The sequence below is a fragment of the Melozone crissalis genome, unplaced genomic scaffold, assembly GCF_028551555.1.
Source record: "Melozone crissalis strain CALT ecotype California unplaced genomic scaffold, PUWL_Pcris_2 ptg000042l_1, whole genome shotgun sequence".
Lineage (NCBI taxonomy): Eukaryota > Metazoa > Chordata > Aves > Passeriformes > Passerellidae > Melozone > Melozone crissalis.
In genome coordinates, this window is record NW_026535820.1 from 30,710,238 (window position 1) to 30,728,992 (window position 18,755).

Sequence of the window (18,755 nt, forward strand, 5' to 3'; positions counted from 1 at the left end):
TTGTTGTTGGGAATTGTGTGGTGGTGAACAGGATGACAAGAAAGCTTTGCAGCCTGCAGGGGATTGTGTTTAGTGCTCTGTGTTGGACATCCTCACAATGCCATGAAACTGTTCCGTGACTGATTGTTTGCTAGAACAAGGGGGCCCTGTGCACACAGGCAGTAGGTGGCTGCCCCTCCTCAAGCAGCTCTGTAATTTATAGCCTAAGATACAAAACTTTTGAATGTAAAATCTGTAAATGAGGACAGTCCCAGTCTGCACCACTGGTGACACATCCCAAAACACTTCAGTGAGAGGGCTGGGCAGTTGGAGTGTCCATGGGTCCTGTTGCTGCCATAGGTGATGTCTGGCCAAAGGTGAGCACATCTCAGTTTCTTCTGAAATCCCACTTTTGCTAAAACAGCTGGATAGTTTACTTGTTGCAGACAGGGTTGTACAAGTGTTCATGTTTCTTTGTGGCTCACAGGTGTTAAAGAAGCACAATTTGATTAATGTGTTTTTTAGAAACAGTTCACAGGCCTAGGACACTGGCTGTAGGTGTAGTGGTAGTGCTGGTAGAGGTGTTGGAACAAATTTAGTTATGTCTGGAAATTTTGTCTTAATTTGCTGATAAACCTCCAAGCTACTTTGTTTCTTCCCAAACATCAGAATTAGGACCCTTTTTACTCCAAGCTTCTCTTTCAAGCTTTACCACTTCATCTTGCCTTTTTGTTTTAGGCAAATCTTTCAGTGTCTGTGCCTTAGTTGTTATTAATTCTAAAACAAGGATGTTTTTTCTTACCTGTCTTCTAGGCAAGATTTGTTCATTTCTGCCTCTGAAGTAGAAATTGCTTTGCAGATTTGAACAGCTTTCCAGGTGCTAAATAAGCGTTTCTGTTAATGGGTCCTCTGACTTGGGCTGAAAAGGAGATGTGTGTGAAGCACTCCGTTGTGCCATCTTGTGGTGTCCCCAGTCTTGTTCCCTGCAGTATTGTGAAAGGTGCTTCTCTTCTCTAAACACAGCAGATTTATTGGCATTTCTTCTGATATTTGAGCACGCATTAAAAAAAACTCAAAAAACCCCCAAAGAAAAACAACAACAACAAAAAAAGATCCACTAAAAACTGTTTCCTATGCCATCCTCTGCCATCCAGAAAATACAGAAATTGGTGACCCTTAACAGAGCAGGCTTGAATTTTTAAAGTAGTGTGGTGGCAATAAGGACCAGTGAAAGCTGTGACCTGCACAGCATTCCTGTGGCAGGCAGGCCCATGCTCTGTCCACGGCTCCAGTCAGGGAGCCTTTTTGAGGAAGCAGTGGTTGGCTTGAGGAATGGTAATAGAGAAACATGCAGCAGAGCAGCCCCTTCATGGGGATGGCTGAGGTAGTTATTTGTGCTGCAGAGCTTACCCCTATCTTGGGCAGGAGAGAATTGTACTGATGCAAGTAGCAGCTCCCCTTACTGTGTTTTGGTCTTTGGCTGGCCACACAGGCACCAGCGACTTAGGCAAGCCTGGGAATGTGTTCAACTTGGCTAAGGGTCGTCTCAGTGAGGGAGAAACTCTGTTTTTGTGTGTGAACTGAAATGCACTAAGCCTTCCCTAACAGTACTTCTTCAGCAGCAAAAGACTGCTTTAGTATTGGTGTATAAATAAGGGGACATTTGCAGTAGGAGTGAATAAGGTCCATCAGTGGTTTTATCACAGATGGTGCTTCAAAAGTAGTCGAGACCAAACGATCAGAGTCAAACTCAATGGTGAGGGCTGTGTGGGTGAAGGTGGTGGTGCTGCAAGCCCTCAGATTGGGGATTTTTCACTGGTGTCAGCTCTCTGCAGAGAAACCCACCATATGCCAAGCAATGCCACCATTTCAGATGCTGCTGCATACGTGTTCCTGTTGTGCCTGAGCTGATCAGCCCTCCAGAAAGCCCTCCAGGATGTCAGCTAGCCTCTTTGTGTAGCGAGGCTCAGTGCTTTTAGCAGGAAGCTCAAACACAGCTCTAATATCTCTGCCATGGTGCTGAAAGGGGCCTTTTATCTAATCGAACTCCAGTTGCTTGAGGATGAAGCATTTACAACATCAGGCATGCAACCCGGGAAGGGAACGGTCGATCCTGTGGGGACCGAGGGAGGCTGGATGCTCTAACATGTATTGATTCATCCATGTTTTAACCAAGCAAAAACTGTATTAGTGCTGCTGCTTTACCTCACATTATTGTGTGCACATTAGAGGTTGAGTCAGCAGTAGCAGTGAACAGCTTATGAGAGAAATCATAAAGAAGCTAATAGAGGTGAAAACTTAAAAATGGTGATGTTTTGGATAATAATGGTAATGATTAATGAGAAAAATGGGGAAGGTATAACTAAGATATATACAGAAAAGTGACTGTCTTCTGGATTCAAGGCATTCACAAGATGATGGCTATCATAAGAATGTGATAAGAAATAAGGAAACCTGTTACAAATGCATCTTTCCACGAGTTCATTATAATGGAAGAGACTGAATCAATTTTGAGACTGACAAAATGGCAGATACCAGGGGCTAAGGAAACTATGGTGGAAGGAAAGGTATGGGGAGTATATTTTAAGGTGTAAAATTGCAACAGTTGATTTTAAAAAAGTACAAAGTTGGTTTTTTGTTTTTGATTTTAGATTTTTTAAAGTATCTGTGTTCATCAGTTCCCAGCAAGGGAAAAATATTTGGTTAATCATCTTTATTTTGAGGTTTCATCAGAAGGAAGTGTCAAAACATCTGTGGTGGTGAGTGGTGGGAGCATCATGCAACTTCCCAGGCCCATGAAGTGTTGAGGAGGTTTGATTTCGTTTCATGTCTAGTCACGAAGCCCAAGTATGCTCACTGTGTTTTCCAGAACTCTTCATTCCTGAGCATTTTAAAAAGGGTAATGGTGTTTTTCAGATGATTTGCATTTCCTTATGGATTTGAAACTGCTTTAAATATAGATGAGGTAGTTTTAGTTGCTGTGGTTTGTCTGGCAAAATAGATGCAATTAGCACAGATCCGTGTTTCTCTAGTGATCTTCCCAAGAGTGACTGCCAGGTAGGGTGGCTGGGTTAACCCAGTGCAGCCCTGTTAATTTAAGTTAGAATGGGTAATCAGGCTAGGATTTGACAATAAATGACAAAATGCATCTGTATATTTGTTATATTGATATGCTCACAGAGGATCTATGTTACTTACTGAAATACATTATGTTTCTGGTAAATAGAAGATGACCTTGTAGGCCATGAATCTCTGGAGACAGTAATTTGCAGGATATGTTTTTGGTGAATGCTTCCCAATTTTGTTTCATGTACATTCTGAGCAGCGTAGGGAGCGTTACAGAATTTGGAATGATAAAAACATTAAGAAATCATCAACTTGGGTATGTGTGTGTGAGTAGGAGTCATTTAAAATTCAAATAATAATCCTTTTTTATGCTTTTAAAAAGGCAGAGTAGGAAGATAGACCAAAGCTGCTGTTAACTAAATATAATTCTCTTTTGTTGTCCTTTCCATGGAGCAACAGCCAGGTTGTGTATCCTGTATAAAATTTGCCTGGATGTACTTGCTGCCTTTACATCAGTCACTCACAAATCTTTTGGCTTATATGTGTGTTTAAAGCATGAATTAACTCACGAGCCTCTTTCTTTACCCTGCGTGTGTTTATCTTTTGGTGGGATTTTTAACTTCATTGATGATTGAGTACTACTGGTGCCCAAACAAAAAGGTTATGGAGGAGCGGGGTTGTGACGCATTAAGCTGAACAAGTGAGATCATTTTGTTATCAGATGATAAGGTGGATTATACACGCTGCCCAGCTGACATTCCTGATGGGTTGTGAGCCAGGGAGCTCTTTATTCCGGGTTATCCCTGGAGTTAGGGTGCCTGCTGCTCTGAGCCTCTGGACTTCCAAGCGACTTTGACCGTGACACTACTGTGCTCAAGGTTCCCTGGGCACAAAATGAGTGTCACAGTGACAGAACCTTCTTGGTAAGATGCCTGAGGATTGCTTGAGAGTAAGGGTGGCTGCTTCTGCTTTTTAGTTTCTTTGTATGAAGAAATCAAAAACCCCAGGAAATCTAGAATCTGCCTGTTCATGAAAAACAGCACTCTTGTATGTTTCTGAAAGCCCTAGACAATTGTGCAATCAGACACATACTCATTCTTGTCAGAGGAATGCACAGACCTGGGTTTTCCTGCACAAAAATAGCTTGTTTCTCAAGTGGGAGCTTGAACTGTTGTATGAAAACACCTCCAGTGCCTCTGCCTTTGGCACCAGCGTCACATTTCTCAAGGGAAGGACTAGAGTGGTGCGTGTTTTTGAGGAGCCTGCAATACATGTTCTGTTGCCCTTGCAAGTCCTAAACAACTATGCAGAATCTTATTGTCAGAGACGTGGGTGAGCCACATCCTAAGAGCCATTATTTGTTTATCTGCTGCAGCCTTATCGAGGAGAAGGAAGTCATTGAAAACAAACCATTCATGTTTCACAGCTCATCCAGCAAGTCTTGGATTGAACTGGGGTACAGGTTACCCTGTTGCTAAATGTGAGCAAAAACAGTGATGTTATAATGAAGATGTCACAGTAAAATTTTGAAAATATAAGGAAAAAACCAATCAGAAAGCAGTAAACTAAAGTGGATCCTTTCAAAGCTATACTTGCAGGTTTTAACAGCTAAAATTGTGATAAATGGAAAGCTTCAGCCAATTCTGCCATTGTAAAAAAAATTTTTTAAAAAGTAATAAATCTTGTCCTGCTGTTGTCAAGATGGGCCTTTAATTTTGCAGTAATAATTGACCTTCTCTTCAAATGATTTTACGGAAGAATCAAACTCTTATTTGTTAGAGTCTTAACTGTGAAAACTATAGAAATTTATGTTACTGGATTTGAAACATCAAGCTTTTTTTTCTTTTTGTACCATCTTATTGCTCAAGAGTAGCCATTTACCTGCTGAGTGGGGAGTATCATCTTACAGCGAGCCTCTTTGTACACAAATGCATCTTAAGGTCAGTGGGTTTTTCAGCTCTGTTGGTTTTAGAAAGATCACTTTGGGATCATTGATATGACTGCCGCAAAAATATACACTGCCATGTGCTCTATTGGAACATTCTTTTCTAATCTAATTTTGTTAGGGCCTTCTGCTTGCCTAGTTTACATTTAACTTTGTTGTTTGGACTGCTCATGTGTACAGTAGTCATGTTAAATTGACCCTTTCTAGGCTCATAAAATAGCTTGAACCTTTACATGCAAGCAAATATTTTCAAGCAAGACTGTGACATGATTCTGCTGTAACGAGTTGTCTCACTGTGGTGACATACACAGAGCACTCACGTCTCTAATGCTGTTGGCCACTACCTAGAAGGTAAATATGGAAAGCAGTTCTTCAAAAAGTTTTCTTTCTCCTGTCTCACTTGGGCATCTCAGGTGTAGTGACCAGAAGCTGCTCTGCCTGTGATACTGAAGAGGTTTTTTTGGTGGTGCCCGCACAGGGAGGATGCCTGATCACCTACCCCTCTTCACACATGGGCAGCTTGGAGATGGCTTCATGAGTGGCACTCCTGCTGATAGCGAGCTTATTTTGTGAGCATGGGGTGTGATCTTAGCCAGAGGCTCCCGGGAGAGTGGTGTGCACCTTCTGTGTGGGGCTGCCCTGAGGAGGTGGGTGAGGCAGGGAAAGGATCAAGGTTTTATTACTGTGAGAGAAAGCTGCTGGGGAAACTGTGGCTGTGCAGTGGAAAAACCCCTTGGGTAGGCCCTTCCCCTTTCTCTTGGTGCTGAGCTGGGGAAGAGATACTTGGGAGAGGCGTAGCTGGGAGGGGAGCACGAGAGGCCGTCTGTCCTCTGTGCATGAGCAAGGAAATGAAGCAGCTTTGTGTGACAGGGCCAGGCTGTCATAAGGGGGCTTCAGGGAAGGGTGGAGCCTTCCAGGAGGCATGGGTTATTCTGCAGCAGTTTGGCTCTATGCCAGTGGTAACCAGAGCACTGGCTCTAATCATGTCAACCCCGAAACAATCTGCTAATACTCAACACTGGTGCAGCACTGGTGCTCCTAGGACTTAGCAAGATGTTATTCAGCTGAGGAGCTGAAGCTGAAATCCAGTCCTTGAAGTGTTCAAAGTTGGATGCTGGGTTGCATTCTTAGCCTGCCTCTTCCTCTCCAAGTGAGGAACATGTTCAGTGTCAGCTTTGATCACTTGATCATGGACACAGGGAAGGGCTGAGTTCAGGAGGTCCTAGCTGTGGGAAAAGCTCTGCATGTGCTGTGGCATTTTGGTGCAGGTGTTTGAGTAGAATTTGCTTCTCTTTTTTTTTTTTTTTCAATCTGGGAAAGGTGTAGCAAACAGCAGATATTTCTGTGGGTAAATCAACAAGCAGTACTGTAGTTTTGCAAGATGAGTAATTCCTTTTGCAAAGAGTAAGATCTGTGAGTGGGATGTGCTACCGGAGATTGGAGTGATATGATATAGAATCATTATATTTTGATTGGCAGTAGCTTGCAAAATATTTGTTTTGTTTTCTCCCCAGAGTGACTGGTCTCACTAGTCTAACTGCATTTTTCCATTGCCTTTACTGGAGAAGAAATTCAGATGCTATGAATGAGGAATCTTTGTGTTCCTACTCAAGAAATGCCCCAAATGTGTCCAAAACTCCCCCGTTTGCTTACAGTCTCTTATACTGCTAATAACATCACGATAATCTTTAATTTTTTCTTAATATTTAAATACGTCCTTTGTTCCTGGACTTCTCATCCTTGGTTGTTTTTAAAGTGTCACTAAGATTTCTGTTATATGATCTTGAGAGATTGGTTGAATAGATTTCTTCAGTTCACTGCTGTGCTAACTGGCTTATAGCTGATCAGATTGCAGCAGTCTCTTCAGTGTGTTCCACTGGATCAGATCCCAGTTTTTCTTCCTTTGGTGTATGACAGCAAAGGGAATCTACACTCACGCTGCTAGAGGCTTTTTCCCTCTGCTTTCAGGATTTTCCTGGAAAAGAATCTTGTATAATACTAAATGTTTATTACGGATTCTGTTCTTTTTTATTTTTTCAATAGGTGCTGGCGTCATGTCGGGCGTTTCTTTTAACGTCTCGGATTCCCACCAAGGTAAAATCACTGTGTTCCTATAAATACTCTGGGGCAACAAATGAAAGTTACATAAACTAAGTAGCAAAAATTAACATATTTTAGTTATGTACAACTGTTAAAAAAACCAGAAAACTGAGGAATGGTATGTTGCATGGTTTTGAGTTAGAATGGTGCTTCTATTAGTATATGCCTTAAATGAATTTTTTTATATATATTAAAAAAGTATATATATATATCCACACACTCCTTTTCCAGAGGAATTTTTATTTCTAGAAATGCAGGTGGCTGAAGAGTTGCATTGTAAACTCCAACCTGAAGAACTGTGAGAGGAGCCTGATGAATTTTATAGAAGGACAGTTTATGTGCAAACAAGCTGATGGTATTATTCCCTCTAGTGTTTGTAGTGTCAAATAGGATTGCATTTGATTTGGAGGCAGAAACTCTGAGTTTTATTAAATTCTGCTGTTTTCTAATGATTTTTGCTGTTCATTTTGAAAAGCAGTTTGGCAACTTGCCTCGCCAATGCTGGTGAATTTTTTTTTCTGTGCCTGTGACAATTCATAATGATTGTTATAGAAGAGAAATATGATTTCCACATGAATAAGAAAATGACTGATGTAAAAGAATCTTGTCCAGCTTGGAATCAGTGAATGGGAATTTGGCACATATCCTATTTTTTTGTATTTGACATGTGTGTGTCTAAGTGTGTGTGTATATTTATGCACACACTTTATAGAAATACCAGAATCCATAAATGGAACTTTTGATGCCAAATTTTCAGTTATGGTCACTGGTAAATGTGACCATCCATAGCAATAATTTGAAGATGCTGACTGACAGGATGAACTGCAGCTTGAATTTCTGCTGATACTCATTTTCCTCAGTCGATCACCTTGTCCCTGCAGCACAGATGTCTCCAGTTGGTTGTCTGTTGGTGTTTGAATCACTGCGGCTTTCCACCAGAGCTTTTGCTTGCTTGGAAAGATAGATCCAGTTGATGAACAGCTCAGGCATCAGTGCAATGGCAATGTGATAGACAGGTGGTAATCATGATTTTGTTAAACAATAGCAAACCATTATAAGTCATCAAAAAGCTCTTGAAGGCTGAGGCTTGGAGTACTAAGTGATAACTCTGTTTAGTTGAGTGCTTCAGACAATTCTCAGAACTCATTAAATAGATTTGCACAGTTGAAAAACTTGGTTTTGTTTTTATTAAAATCTAAAATATGTATTCTGTAAGTAGAAATGTAATTTTTGTGATAACAAATGGAAGGAAGATGATGAGAAGCTGTGCTTATGATTTATGTAAAAATTAAACTTTTTAGGTCTGAACAATTATTAGGATGGTTGAAAATGCATTTCTAGCAGGGTTAGTCAAACTTAGTAAATTTTCTAATGTCTGTAGTATTTTCAATAGCTGCTGAGAAGCCTTCTGAGCTCAAGTACTTCCATATACCTGTCAGGCAGTAACTCCTCGAAAGACAGCTGACAACATTCAGCAAAGACACATTATTTCTCTGGGGACCTCTAACAAAATGGAGTATGCCTAGAGATGGCCAGTTCTGAGTAACTGTTACTGCTGCATTCGATTCCAAGCTTTACTTTTGCTTAAAAAATGCTGTTGAGATGTATCCACTAAACAAGGATCAAAGTTAGAAAGAATTAATGTTGTTTAACTCCAACACCAACTCTCACTATTATCCTTAGATCGAAGATATTACAATGGCCACCTCTAAACTTCACACTCTGGTCCAATCAGTTCATGCCCACTAATCAACAGGGACTGATTGGGAAGGAAGGACAGTGCTTAAAGCTTGCTAATTCTTGCTACAGTCTATATTGCAACATTAGTAATGTTGGATGTGTCATCAAGCCCACAAATAAGCATATAAGATATTTGTAGGAATGTAATTCAGATCTGTGGATGCATTTCTAGTGCAACTTTCATTAAGTTTTGGTTGAAAAAATTGAAAACTGTGAAATTAGCTCTCTGGTTAAGTGAAAAGTTCCTAAATGAGAGGCACACATAACTTTTTAAGAGGATTTTAAAAACATATTATTTTGGGTAATAAATGAGGTTATGCCTTTTAAAACCTTGTAAAAATTATTTCTTATTTTGAAGTAGATGACGTTTAGAACATGCTTTATATTTTTGCTGCAAAGCAAGGACTATAAATTCATATTTTTAACTAGAAAAACTGAACCAAAGTTGAGCTGTAGAGATAGTTCCATGTTTCCTGATATTTGTTAATTATAGGCAAGAGGATTTGCAGACTAAATTCCTGAGACTGGATTTGTGTAAACTTTTCAAATATTTTTGTTTGTGTATGCATGTAATGACACTTTTTATATATGTGTTAGGACATACATACTTTAGCAAAAAAAAGAACCCTCAAGTTGATAGGTAAATAATTTCCAAAATATGAAGGATTTCAATTACAGAAACATTCTCCCTAAAATTTCATTGTGATTCAGGCAAAGAAATATTTAATTAGTACTGGAAAAAAGAGAACTTTTCCCTTCTGTGTGTATAGTCCTGCTTAATCCAGTATCCAACAATAGCTGCTATAGATTTTTTTTTGGTGGATTTGGTTTTTTGGTTTTTTTCTTCTTTCTACCCTGAGTCAACTGCACAGGACTGTGTCATCACAAAAGATTGCCAGGCCTAGCTTAGAAATAAAGCACTGAAGAGAAATGAATGCTTTTCACTTGGGGAAATGCAGAGTGTTGGTGTGAGCCCTGAGAAGAGGCTTGTGCTGGTTCTGCCTCCGTTCCCTGCACTTGCTTCATAACCAGATGTGATGGCACCCCTGAAAGTGCCTGTTTGCTGTGGGTGCTGCCCCTGCAGCAGAATGTGGGAGATGAAGCACATGAAGTCCTCAAAACTTCAGAGTAAAGTTAGTTCACCAAGAAAGGCCTTCGGCAGAAAGTGAACTTTGCACAGAAATGGGAGGGGTGTTTGTGTCTTCTGATGCTGCCAAATCATGAGGGCAACTGAAAGGATTCAGAAAACAGGCAACAAAGAGACAGTAATAACAAAAGTTTTCTGGAAAGATTTTTGATGGCTGGAAGTTGGTACCTCTGTTCCTGGCTTTCCAATGTGCTGTTCCAGCCTTCTCAGGGAGGGAGCCTTGTTAACTGTGTCTGGGTTCTGGGCACCCCAGTAGTCATTCAGGGTTGACTTTTTCACAAATACAAGAATAGAATGATATGGTGCTTGCCAGTTAGCCTGGGAGCACCCTGACTGTGAACCTAGGATAAGATAAAGTACAGGAAACTTTGTGCAATTCAGACAGACTGCTCAGTTGCAATGGTTTTAATGATAACTAAAAGGAAATGAGCTAATGTCTTGCCCTGTCGTCACGATTCAGTCCAAGAGGTTTGTTTCTTTCTGTATATCTCAGTTGTCAAGATGATTGTCGACATAATTGTGAATTCAGGTCTTAGCTACACTCCCTGTAGCCCTAGGTTTGTCCTTGGAGAAGAATTTGCTGCCACCTTCTAAGATTCCATTTGGAGTCAGTATGTTCTTTCCTGCCTAGTCTCACTGTCATCCAAATAAACCACTCAAAGTTTATGTATCACTTCCTCTTGTACTTTTAGATAAGCTAAAGCAGTCCTTGGACATTTATGTTCATATCTTTATTTACTTATTTATAGATGTTATTTTTATTCATATATATGTATAGTGTATATACATGTCCCTTCAGTTCTGGGCAGTAAGTTTTTCACATCTGTGATCAATGTAACTAATGAATAATTGTGAAGCTGTAAAGATTGTAATAAATGATTAATCAGCCACAAGAATACACATCAGTAGTGTATTGTATTAATGATGCTTTTTATAGGAAATTTTTTTCATAAAATTGATTGTAAGCTTTATGTGCTTATTGCTTGCAGTAAAATGTCCAGTGTGGTATTCCTATAATCTCTAATAATCATTTAAACCAGTAACAAACAAATGTAAGTATTTTTTAAATGAAAAATGGGTCCAGGTATTAAAAACTACTTAGTGTCAATTACAGAAACTGATATTAAATATTAGTAGCCTGCTCAAGGTTTTCTGAACCTCATTGAGAAGTTTAAGTGCTCTTTAAAATAAGATGATGTTTGCACTAATGTGGTGTTTTCTTTTCTAACTACAGTTAGAACTAACTTTCAGCTACTTGGAAATCCAAGGAGTAACTTCCAGTAAGCCAGGCCAGGTGAGTGCATTCTAGATAAAAGATACTTGTTTACTCATTGCTAAATCTGTGCCAGTCAAGGAAGTAATGCTCTGCTGTGCAGGTGTCTCCTTCCACTGAGCACACTGTGCATTTGTCGTCTTGCATTCTTGCTGGTCTAAAGTCTTAAAAATAACAATAAGAATTTAAAGAATCATTTTTAGGAATGTTTGTGCACTTGGAATAATGGTAAGAAATAGATAGGGGTTTTCTCTAGTTCAGTATGGTACAAGTTTCCATTTGTATCATAAGTGGATCTTTTCCTCAGAGCTGGTAAAGCAGTGGTGGCTGGTATGCAATCAGCACCACACAAGCTGCAGTGGCTTCTGTGGTGAAAACCTTTATGGGGCAGCCCAAAGCTACTGCTTACATTGCAGGCAGGAATGCTTTGCTTTCAACTGCTCTTTGTGCCTTTACTGTGTACAACACAAAATATATTTGACAGCAAGTTACGTGCCCAAAAAAGTAATGTCAAAGGGAAGGTGCTGAAAAGAAGAATGCCTTTAGAGCGTTTTTAATTCATAATCTGAGCATGTTGACAAGATTTGACAGTTCAATTGTATCAAAGTCTTGATGTGTTTCATGTGTGTTTGGCTTTTAAAGAGCTTTTAAGGAATAGGAGTGCCTGAGCTACTTTGAACTCTGAAAAGCTCTCATTGTATTAACATCTTGTCTTTTTAACCTGTATTTTGAAGCTTTCCTTAAAGGAGGGAAAATAAAAGGTCCAGGTGTTTTAATGGGGAGACATTTACTAAATTCTAAGTTTTTATGGCTTTTTTTTAAAATTAAGGTACTAAAATGCCAGGTAACTATTGCTAATTGTTCCTGGAGGCATAGACAATCACTGTTGTGGCAGTATTTACAAGAGATTTTCAGCAGCCTCAATGAGCATACACTGTTCCTAAAATATTTCTTAAGGTTTTTCACTTTTACATTCATTTGTGTTTGAATTGTGTGGGACTTCTACCTGAAGGCAGAGAGAATCCTAGATTATTTCTTGTGGAGCAAATGGTTTTGTTGCAGTTTTCCTGCAAACAACATATGATACTGTGATATCAGAAGGGTATAGTTTTGTGCTGGCCATCTTGCAGAGAGCCATGAAGAGCTTCCTACTGTAAGAGAAGTGAGCAAATAGACAGAGGAATATAAGGAAATGTTGTGCTAATATTGGTGATGATGAAAACTGTGGTAAGTTGCCCACTCATTCATCATCCAGGGAGTGGTGGCAACAGGCTCAGAAGGGAGTTGAATTGATGGTAAAAAGTGTGAATAGTCTCGGTGTGCTTTAGGGGTAATACAGCCTCTTCTAGGATTATCATGGTGGTGACCCTGGGCATGGATTGGGAACCAAGAGAGCTCTGTGAACCAGCTTCAATAAGAAGCAATCCCCTGTATCAAACTGCAGTGTCCCCTCTCCTCCTATCTGTCTTCACTTATTTATTCCCATGCCACCTTCTCTCTGTGCATGCACAGCTTCCTGTCTAAAGGTGATGGCTTGGGCTGTGCTAACTATTCACACTGGAGTCAGCAGAAACATTGCATTGCTTCCTGTGATGCAGCCAAAAGCAGCAGCAGAGCTGATGTGTCACTCATACCCTAATCTGATTTGGTTCTGAACACTCAATATCTAAGAGAGGCACGTTGCAAAAGGCTTTATTTATCCCCCTCTCTGAAGCACACATCCCCCAGACAGCAGGACAATCATGCTGGCTGAGTTACTGCTTCATCTGCGCAGACAGACAGCACAGCACCACAGTATTTTCTTAAGCAGCATAGAACAAAGCATTAGAGCTTTTCCAGAGGATCTCAGCCATTAAAGACTTTTACTTTTTGCCAGAGGAAACAGGCACCCTGCTCATTCAATAGTTTCCTGCCAGGCTGTGCTTGCTTCTCCTGGTGTTCTGGGACATGTTTCAAAAGAGGACAATGCTGTGAAAAGTTCTTGGTTTTCAAAGTGTCAGCTGAGGTCAGGATCCTTTGAAAATTGTGTTCCCGTGGGAAGCAGAGCACTGTTAGAAAAAGCAAAGTTTGAATATGGGGGTCTTTGTACGTTCAAGAACAACTTTCAGAAACTTTACCTGGTGCATTGCTGTGTCATGTCTTAAAGAATAACAAATTCCTATGAGCATTCAACTGGCATTTAAAATGTTTTCCTGTTTAATTCATCAACATGAATTATATGATACTCTTCTCAACCTCTTGCACTTTTGTTTATAGTTGATTATGGAGACGGAGAAATGCAGCATCTCCATGAAGATGGCATCCTCCGAGGATGTGAACGAGGTGCTGGCACACATCGGGACCTGCCTCAGGAAGATATTCCCTGGACTCTCACCAGTGTAAGTATCCTTTAGGGCACCTCTAGTGGGAACAGAAGGAACAGATTGTATGGAAGCAGTGACAAGCCACCCCTTTTTGCCTGCTGGTCTCCCCACCCTGATCTCAGAAATACACTGAGGATATAAGAATCATATCCATAAGCACTAAACTTCTGTCCAGGTGTATGGCAGAGCCAGGACATGGTGTAGAGCATTGGTAGACTGTTTGTCATCCTGTAGGGTCATAAGAGCTTTTGGGTTGAATGGAGGGTCCAGTTATTTGAGGGCTTAAGTTTTTATTTTACCCTCTTGCCTCTCCAGCCTCAGGTACAGCTTAGGTTCTATCTTTTTGTTTTAACTGGCTCCATGTTCTGTTTTATTTTTCCCCACCAGAAGTAAAATCTGAGTTGGGAGAGGAGGCAGAAGTTCCGTTTACTTTCAGTGTTTGTGAAACAATGCACATGATTGTGAGCCTTGTTCTTCAAAACTAAGCCCTGGGCAGTCTTGTCATATACTTCCCATGGTTTAACTGACTCCTTGAATTATTTGTCTCCTTGTCTGGCTTTTCTTTTCATTGCCTTACTTGTGCCTTTGGTTTTGTGTCATACCTGTGTCTCTGGATTCTATCATCTTGCAGCAATTCTCAGTAGTTTTTCCTCATTTTATTTTCCTTGTTCTCAGTCATTGCCTCATCTTCATCATGCTCTACCAAGTCATGCAGCTCTACTGTATTCTCTTCTGCTCCTGGTTTTCAGCATTATTAGAAAAAAAGGGCTGTGGAAAAGAGTTTTCCCAGATATGTTGATTTTTATATGTGAACTTTAGTAACAGACTCTAGATGTGAATGGTTAGGCTAAACTTACATGTTTTATTTTGGGTGCATGTCTTTATTATTCACCTTTCCTGTAGGTGGAGTAGGAAATCAAGTTCATAAACTCTAGATGGCAGTTTCTTTTTTTTTTTTGTTTTCATTTTTTTCCCACTTCCAGTTTTCCTCTTGGGCAGTGTAGTTAACTGTCTTAGGGGAGATTGAGGTCTTCTTTCAAAAAACATGAACATCAACTTAATATTTGTGAGGGGGGTTGCTATAAAATCTCAGTAATAATGTGAGAAATGTAGACAAAAAGAATAAAGAGTGTTGCAAGACTGTTTGTTTCTCTGGTTGTTTATGAAGGCCTTGAATTCTCTATATGTTTTCTGTGGGTTTTCTTGAGAACATCGCTGGAGCAGTGGGTAGCTCTATGGAGTGCTTGTTTCCCAGAAAAGAAATCAAATTTCTTGCTCTCAGATAACAGTTTTCCAAAATGAAGGCATTGGCGTTGTGTAGATGATAGAGGACCAGATCAGGCAACAAAGGAGGGAAGAGATTTCTCCAGTTTTTTATTAATTCTCTTCTGCTCCACCTCCCACCCCCTCAGACCCCTCATAAATTCTATAGTTTATGAGGCAGTCTTGTCATTCAGAAAACCAGATAATTTTATTTCTTAAAATGTAGGAAGGTATTGTGTTTCTTGTCTGTCTGGGGAAGAAAACTGCTACGAAATTACAAAGATTGGAGCTGGATATCTAGAGTGCAGCCTAGAGGTTACATGAAACTGCTCAGCTCTTTGCACCATGGTGCAATTTCTGCATAAAAGCAGTGTATATACAGCAGTGATTTCAGGGTAACCATTAATACCATGTCTCTTCCCTACTTTGGGTGTCCTGGTGTCAGATGAGGGCCACAAACCTCCTTACATGGAGTGATCTTGCAATACAAAAGGATTTTGTTGCTCCAGTTGTCATAGGGTTAATCAAAAGAAAGAGAGAAAGAATGAATGAATGACTGTTACTCCTGCTGTGCTGCATAATGGTATGTGTGCCTTTTAGGTAGGAGAGTGGGTTGTATTAAAAATGGTAATTCTTCTTATACACTCATTTTAAAATACTCTTAAAATAAAAAGGTTTACGTGTTTAAAAATACTTTCAAAGCCATGAATGATGTTTTCCCCCTCTTTTCCATCTAGGAGGATTATGAAAAAAGTAACTATGGAGCCTTCAGAAAGACTGGCTAATCTCCAGGCCCTGTGGGACAGTCAGACTGTGGCAGAACTTGGACCTTGTGGTGAGAAAGAATTTAAATGCTCAAATATAAAAGAGGGCTGGAATTGCAGTGTCAGGAAGTTTAATTCTATTTTGGGCAGAAGCTTGTAAAGGTGTAATTAGTTTTAAGGTGTAATTAGTATGAGACAGACTTATGATTGGTAGGTGAAGGCACTATATTAAGCTTTCTTGCAACTTACCACGTGAAGATAGGGTAGTCTCAGTTCCTTTCATAAGCACAATGCTTAGTCTTCTGAGAGAAAAAGACAGTGAGTTTTAAAAACTGGATCTTTAAGTATTGAAGTGTCCTTTTAGATGTACATTTGTTTGCTTGTGTGACTACTGTGTTAAAGAGTCTCTTGGGTTGTTTGTAGGAGGCTTTTCGCAGATGTATGCCTGTGTTTGTGACTGGCTTGGATTTCCCTACAGAGAGGAAGTGCAGTGGGTAAGTGCCTGTCTTGTTCTGAAGCTCTTTTCAGCTACCTGTACTAATGATGAAAGAACAGGTAAATCCATAATGCTTGACAAAAATACCCCACTACAGTTCTGTAAAGGTGTATTTGGTTTTGTATTTTTAACAGGACGTTGATACGATTTATCTGACACAAGATACCAGAGAGTTGAATTTGCAAGACTTCAGCCACCTTGACCACAGGTAAACCATGTGCAGTAATCATGCTAATACTGATCAAGTGGGATGGCCCCATAGCTGTTACTGTGAAATTACCATCTGTAGCATTTTAGGTTTTCAGCACAAAGCTGCTGTTTTTGCACCAAAGCCCCATGGAAACCTCATTTCATTCAGGAGCCGGAGAAGATAAATATATTTTCTTATTGGAAGCAATCCAAAAAGTTAGAGGATAGATGTGATGGCAGATATAAGAGCTCAAATTCAGCAGATAAAGCATGCATCTACATCTGGTGGGCAAAGCAAAAAAGGAAATTATGAAGTCTTTACTTCTGCAGAATCTTTTTTCTCATGGTGTACACAGTAAAGGAAATTAATTTTTGTCAGCAAGTCAGTAGAAGGTTTAAGTTGTTCAACTGAATTCCAGCCAGTTGTCTCTTCACTTATAATAGATGCTATCAAAAATAGGTACTTCCAGAAAGGAACTAATTGAGGGTAATTTTGCTGTGAGATGGTGAAGCCTAGCTAAGTGTTGTGTTTAGTTTACTGAATTTAGCTGGCTGAGAAAATTGGATTCTGAGAAAGTTGAATTTGGATATATTACAAGTAGGAGAAAATGGGAGGGAAGCTTAACTAAAATTTGTCATTATACAAAGGAAACTGAAAAATTTAAGAAAGTGTAAATAAGATCGAGAAAGCATTTGTTTCTTTGGGAGAAACCAGTGAAAGAATTAAGGATCTACCACAGATACAATGTTAAAATATCGTAACAGAAAGGCTTGACATGGAGGTAGGTAAATAAGAGTATTTTGCCGCAGCATTCTTTGCAGGTTTAAGCTGTCTGGTGTGTGAACTTGCAGAATGTCCCATTCAAAGATTTAGCTCATTTTCTGTGCCACATTTTCACAGCCTGCAGTGAATCCCTTGGCAAAGTTACCAAGCAGTATCTGTGTTGACCAACTCAGGGAACTCAAGACTACAGGGCTGCAGCTGGTGTGTGGCAGATGTAGCCAAAGACTCTTTCCTCGGTTAAGCCTTGCTGAGAGAGGATAAGAGGAGGAATACTATTAAGCACAAGCAAATTTGGGGCAAGAACTTAATGATGCCTTAAACATTTATTGCAAGAGGAAGTGATGAGAAGACTCTGGGACATTCTTGAGAAAGTGACCTACAGATACCCAGCCTCAATAGATAATAAATGTTTGAACAATTCATTAGGAAAGAGTAGATAGAATTGTTTTAAATATTCAGAATATCTCAACAGGTGCAAATGAGTTTGGCTTCCAGAAAATGAGATAATGGGGCTTGTTGTTTTAGAAAATATTTTCATTAAAATATACCTTACAAAATTGCTGAAGAAATGCATTTGTGCTGTTAAGCAAAGTCTTTTCTAAGTGCTTCAAGATTGTCTAAGTCCAAAGATTCAAATCTATTTTGGAGCCATTTAGATGCTATGGAATCCATCTTGTGATGAGAATATCTACATGTTGAGGACTGAACTAAAGAACACATTTTGGATTTAAATTTCAAGAAGATGAAAATTTTAAGAAACCCAAACCCTTGTTATTCGCTTAAAATACAAATTACGAATTGAAATCCCACTCAGTTCAAGAATGTTTGTAAGCATTTTCCAATCTGTTTAAGACAGCGGAACTGCTGTGAATTTACTGTGTAAATTCACAGTGTGTCATTATTCCTTTGGATTTTGAGAGACTGTTGTATATCCCATTCACCTAATTTTTGAGGTTGCTGAGCCTGTATAGTTAATGTTGTGTAGTAGCTCTGAAGCAAGGTAGGACAGGTGCCTCAGTTCTCTAAATACAGGGCTATGCATTGCAAAAATAAACAATTTGTGTTTTTCCAAGTAAAACATTTCAGTTAAAGGTCAACATAAGATGGCATGAATTATAGATGAATTTAAGTTCCCAGAGCATCACAGCATGGCTTGCTGCATGGGAACATGACTTCCGAGGTTTTATCTGAAGCTATGTTGTGTTGTGAACCATATAATTGTTAAAAAAAAAAAAAAAGACCCAAAGTGAAAAGTGAAAAAGGGCTTATTTGATACGGTTGCATGATCTTCATCTGTGTTGCATATGTTTTAGCTTATTTGGACATTCAAAAAAGTTTTAAAAAAATGTAATTGTTTAGATTTTTTTCATTGTGCTGTTATTGTGCTGTTGAGATTTCTTGCCATCTGAAATACACAGGGGGGGCTGGGATGTTGAAAAAATGTGAAAGCATTAGATAAGCTGGAATCTTGTTGAGGCTTGGAGAGATTGTCTGCATTCCAGAAGTACAGAATCTGTTTTTATTTTAAGATGGCACAGATTTGTCTTTCATAAATACTGCTTTATTCTGGATGGCAATTTTGATTAGTGTGAACATCTCAATGTAACTCAGTGAGGGAAAGTTATGAGAATGCCCTGCTTTTGTAA

The 18,755-nt window shown here is 39.5% G+C and overlaps 1 protein-coding gene across 6 annotated transcripts in view; it reads left to right on the forward strand.

Annotated features, from left to right (window-relative positions):
* CARMIL1 (capping protein regulator and myosin 1 linker 1) overlaps window positions 1–18,755 on the forward strand; it is a 189,972-nt gene that overhangs the window by 71,772 nt on the left and 99,445 nt on the right. For all 6 annotated transcript variants that reach the window (XM_054284676.1, XM_054284680.1, XM_054284678.1 and 3 more), the window contains exons 3-8: window positions 7,034–7,084; window positions 11,212–11,271; window positions 13,507–13,628; window positions 15,614–15,711; window positions 16,064–16,134; window positions 16,271–16,344. In XM_054284676.1, coding sequence (XP_054140651.1) covers window positions 7,034–7,084; window positions 11,212–11,271; window positions 13,507–13,628; window positions 15,614–15,711; window positions 16,064–16,134; window positions 16,271–16,344 — 476 coding nt within the window. The remainder of the gene's footprint in view (window positions 1–7,033; window positions 7,085–11,211; window positions 11,272–13,506; window positions 13,629–15,613; window positions 15,712–16,063; window positions 16,135–16,270; window positions 16,345–18,755) is intronic.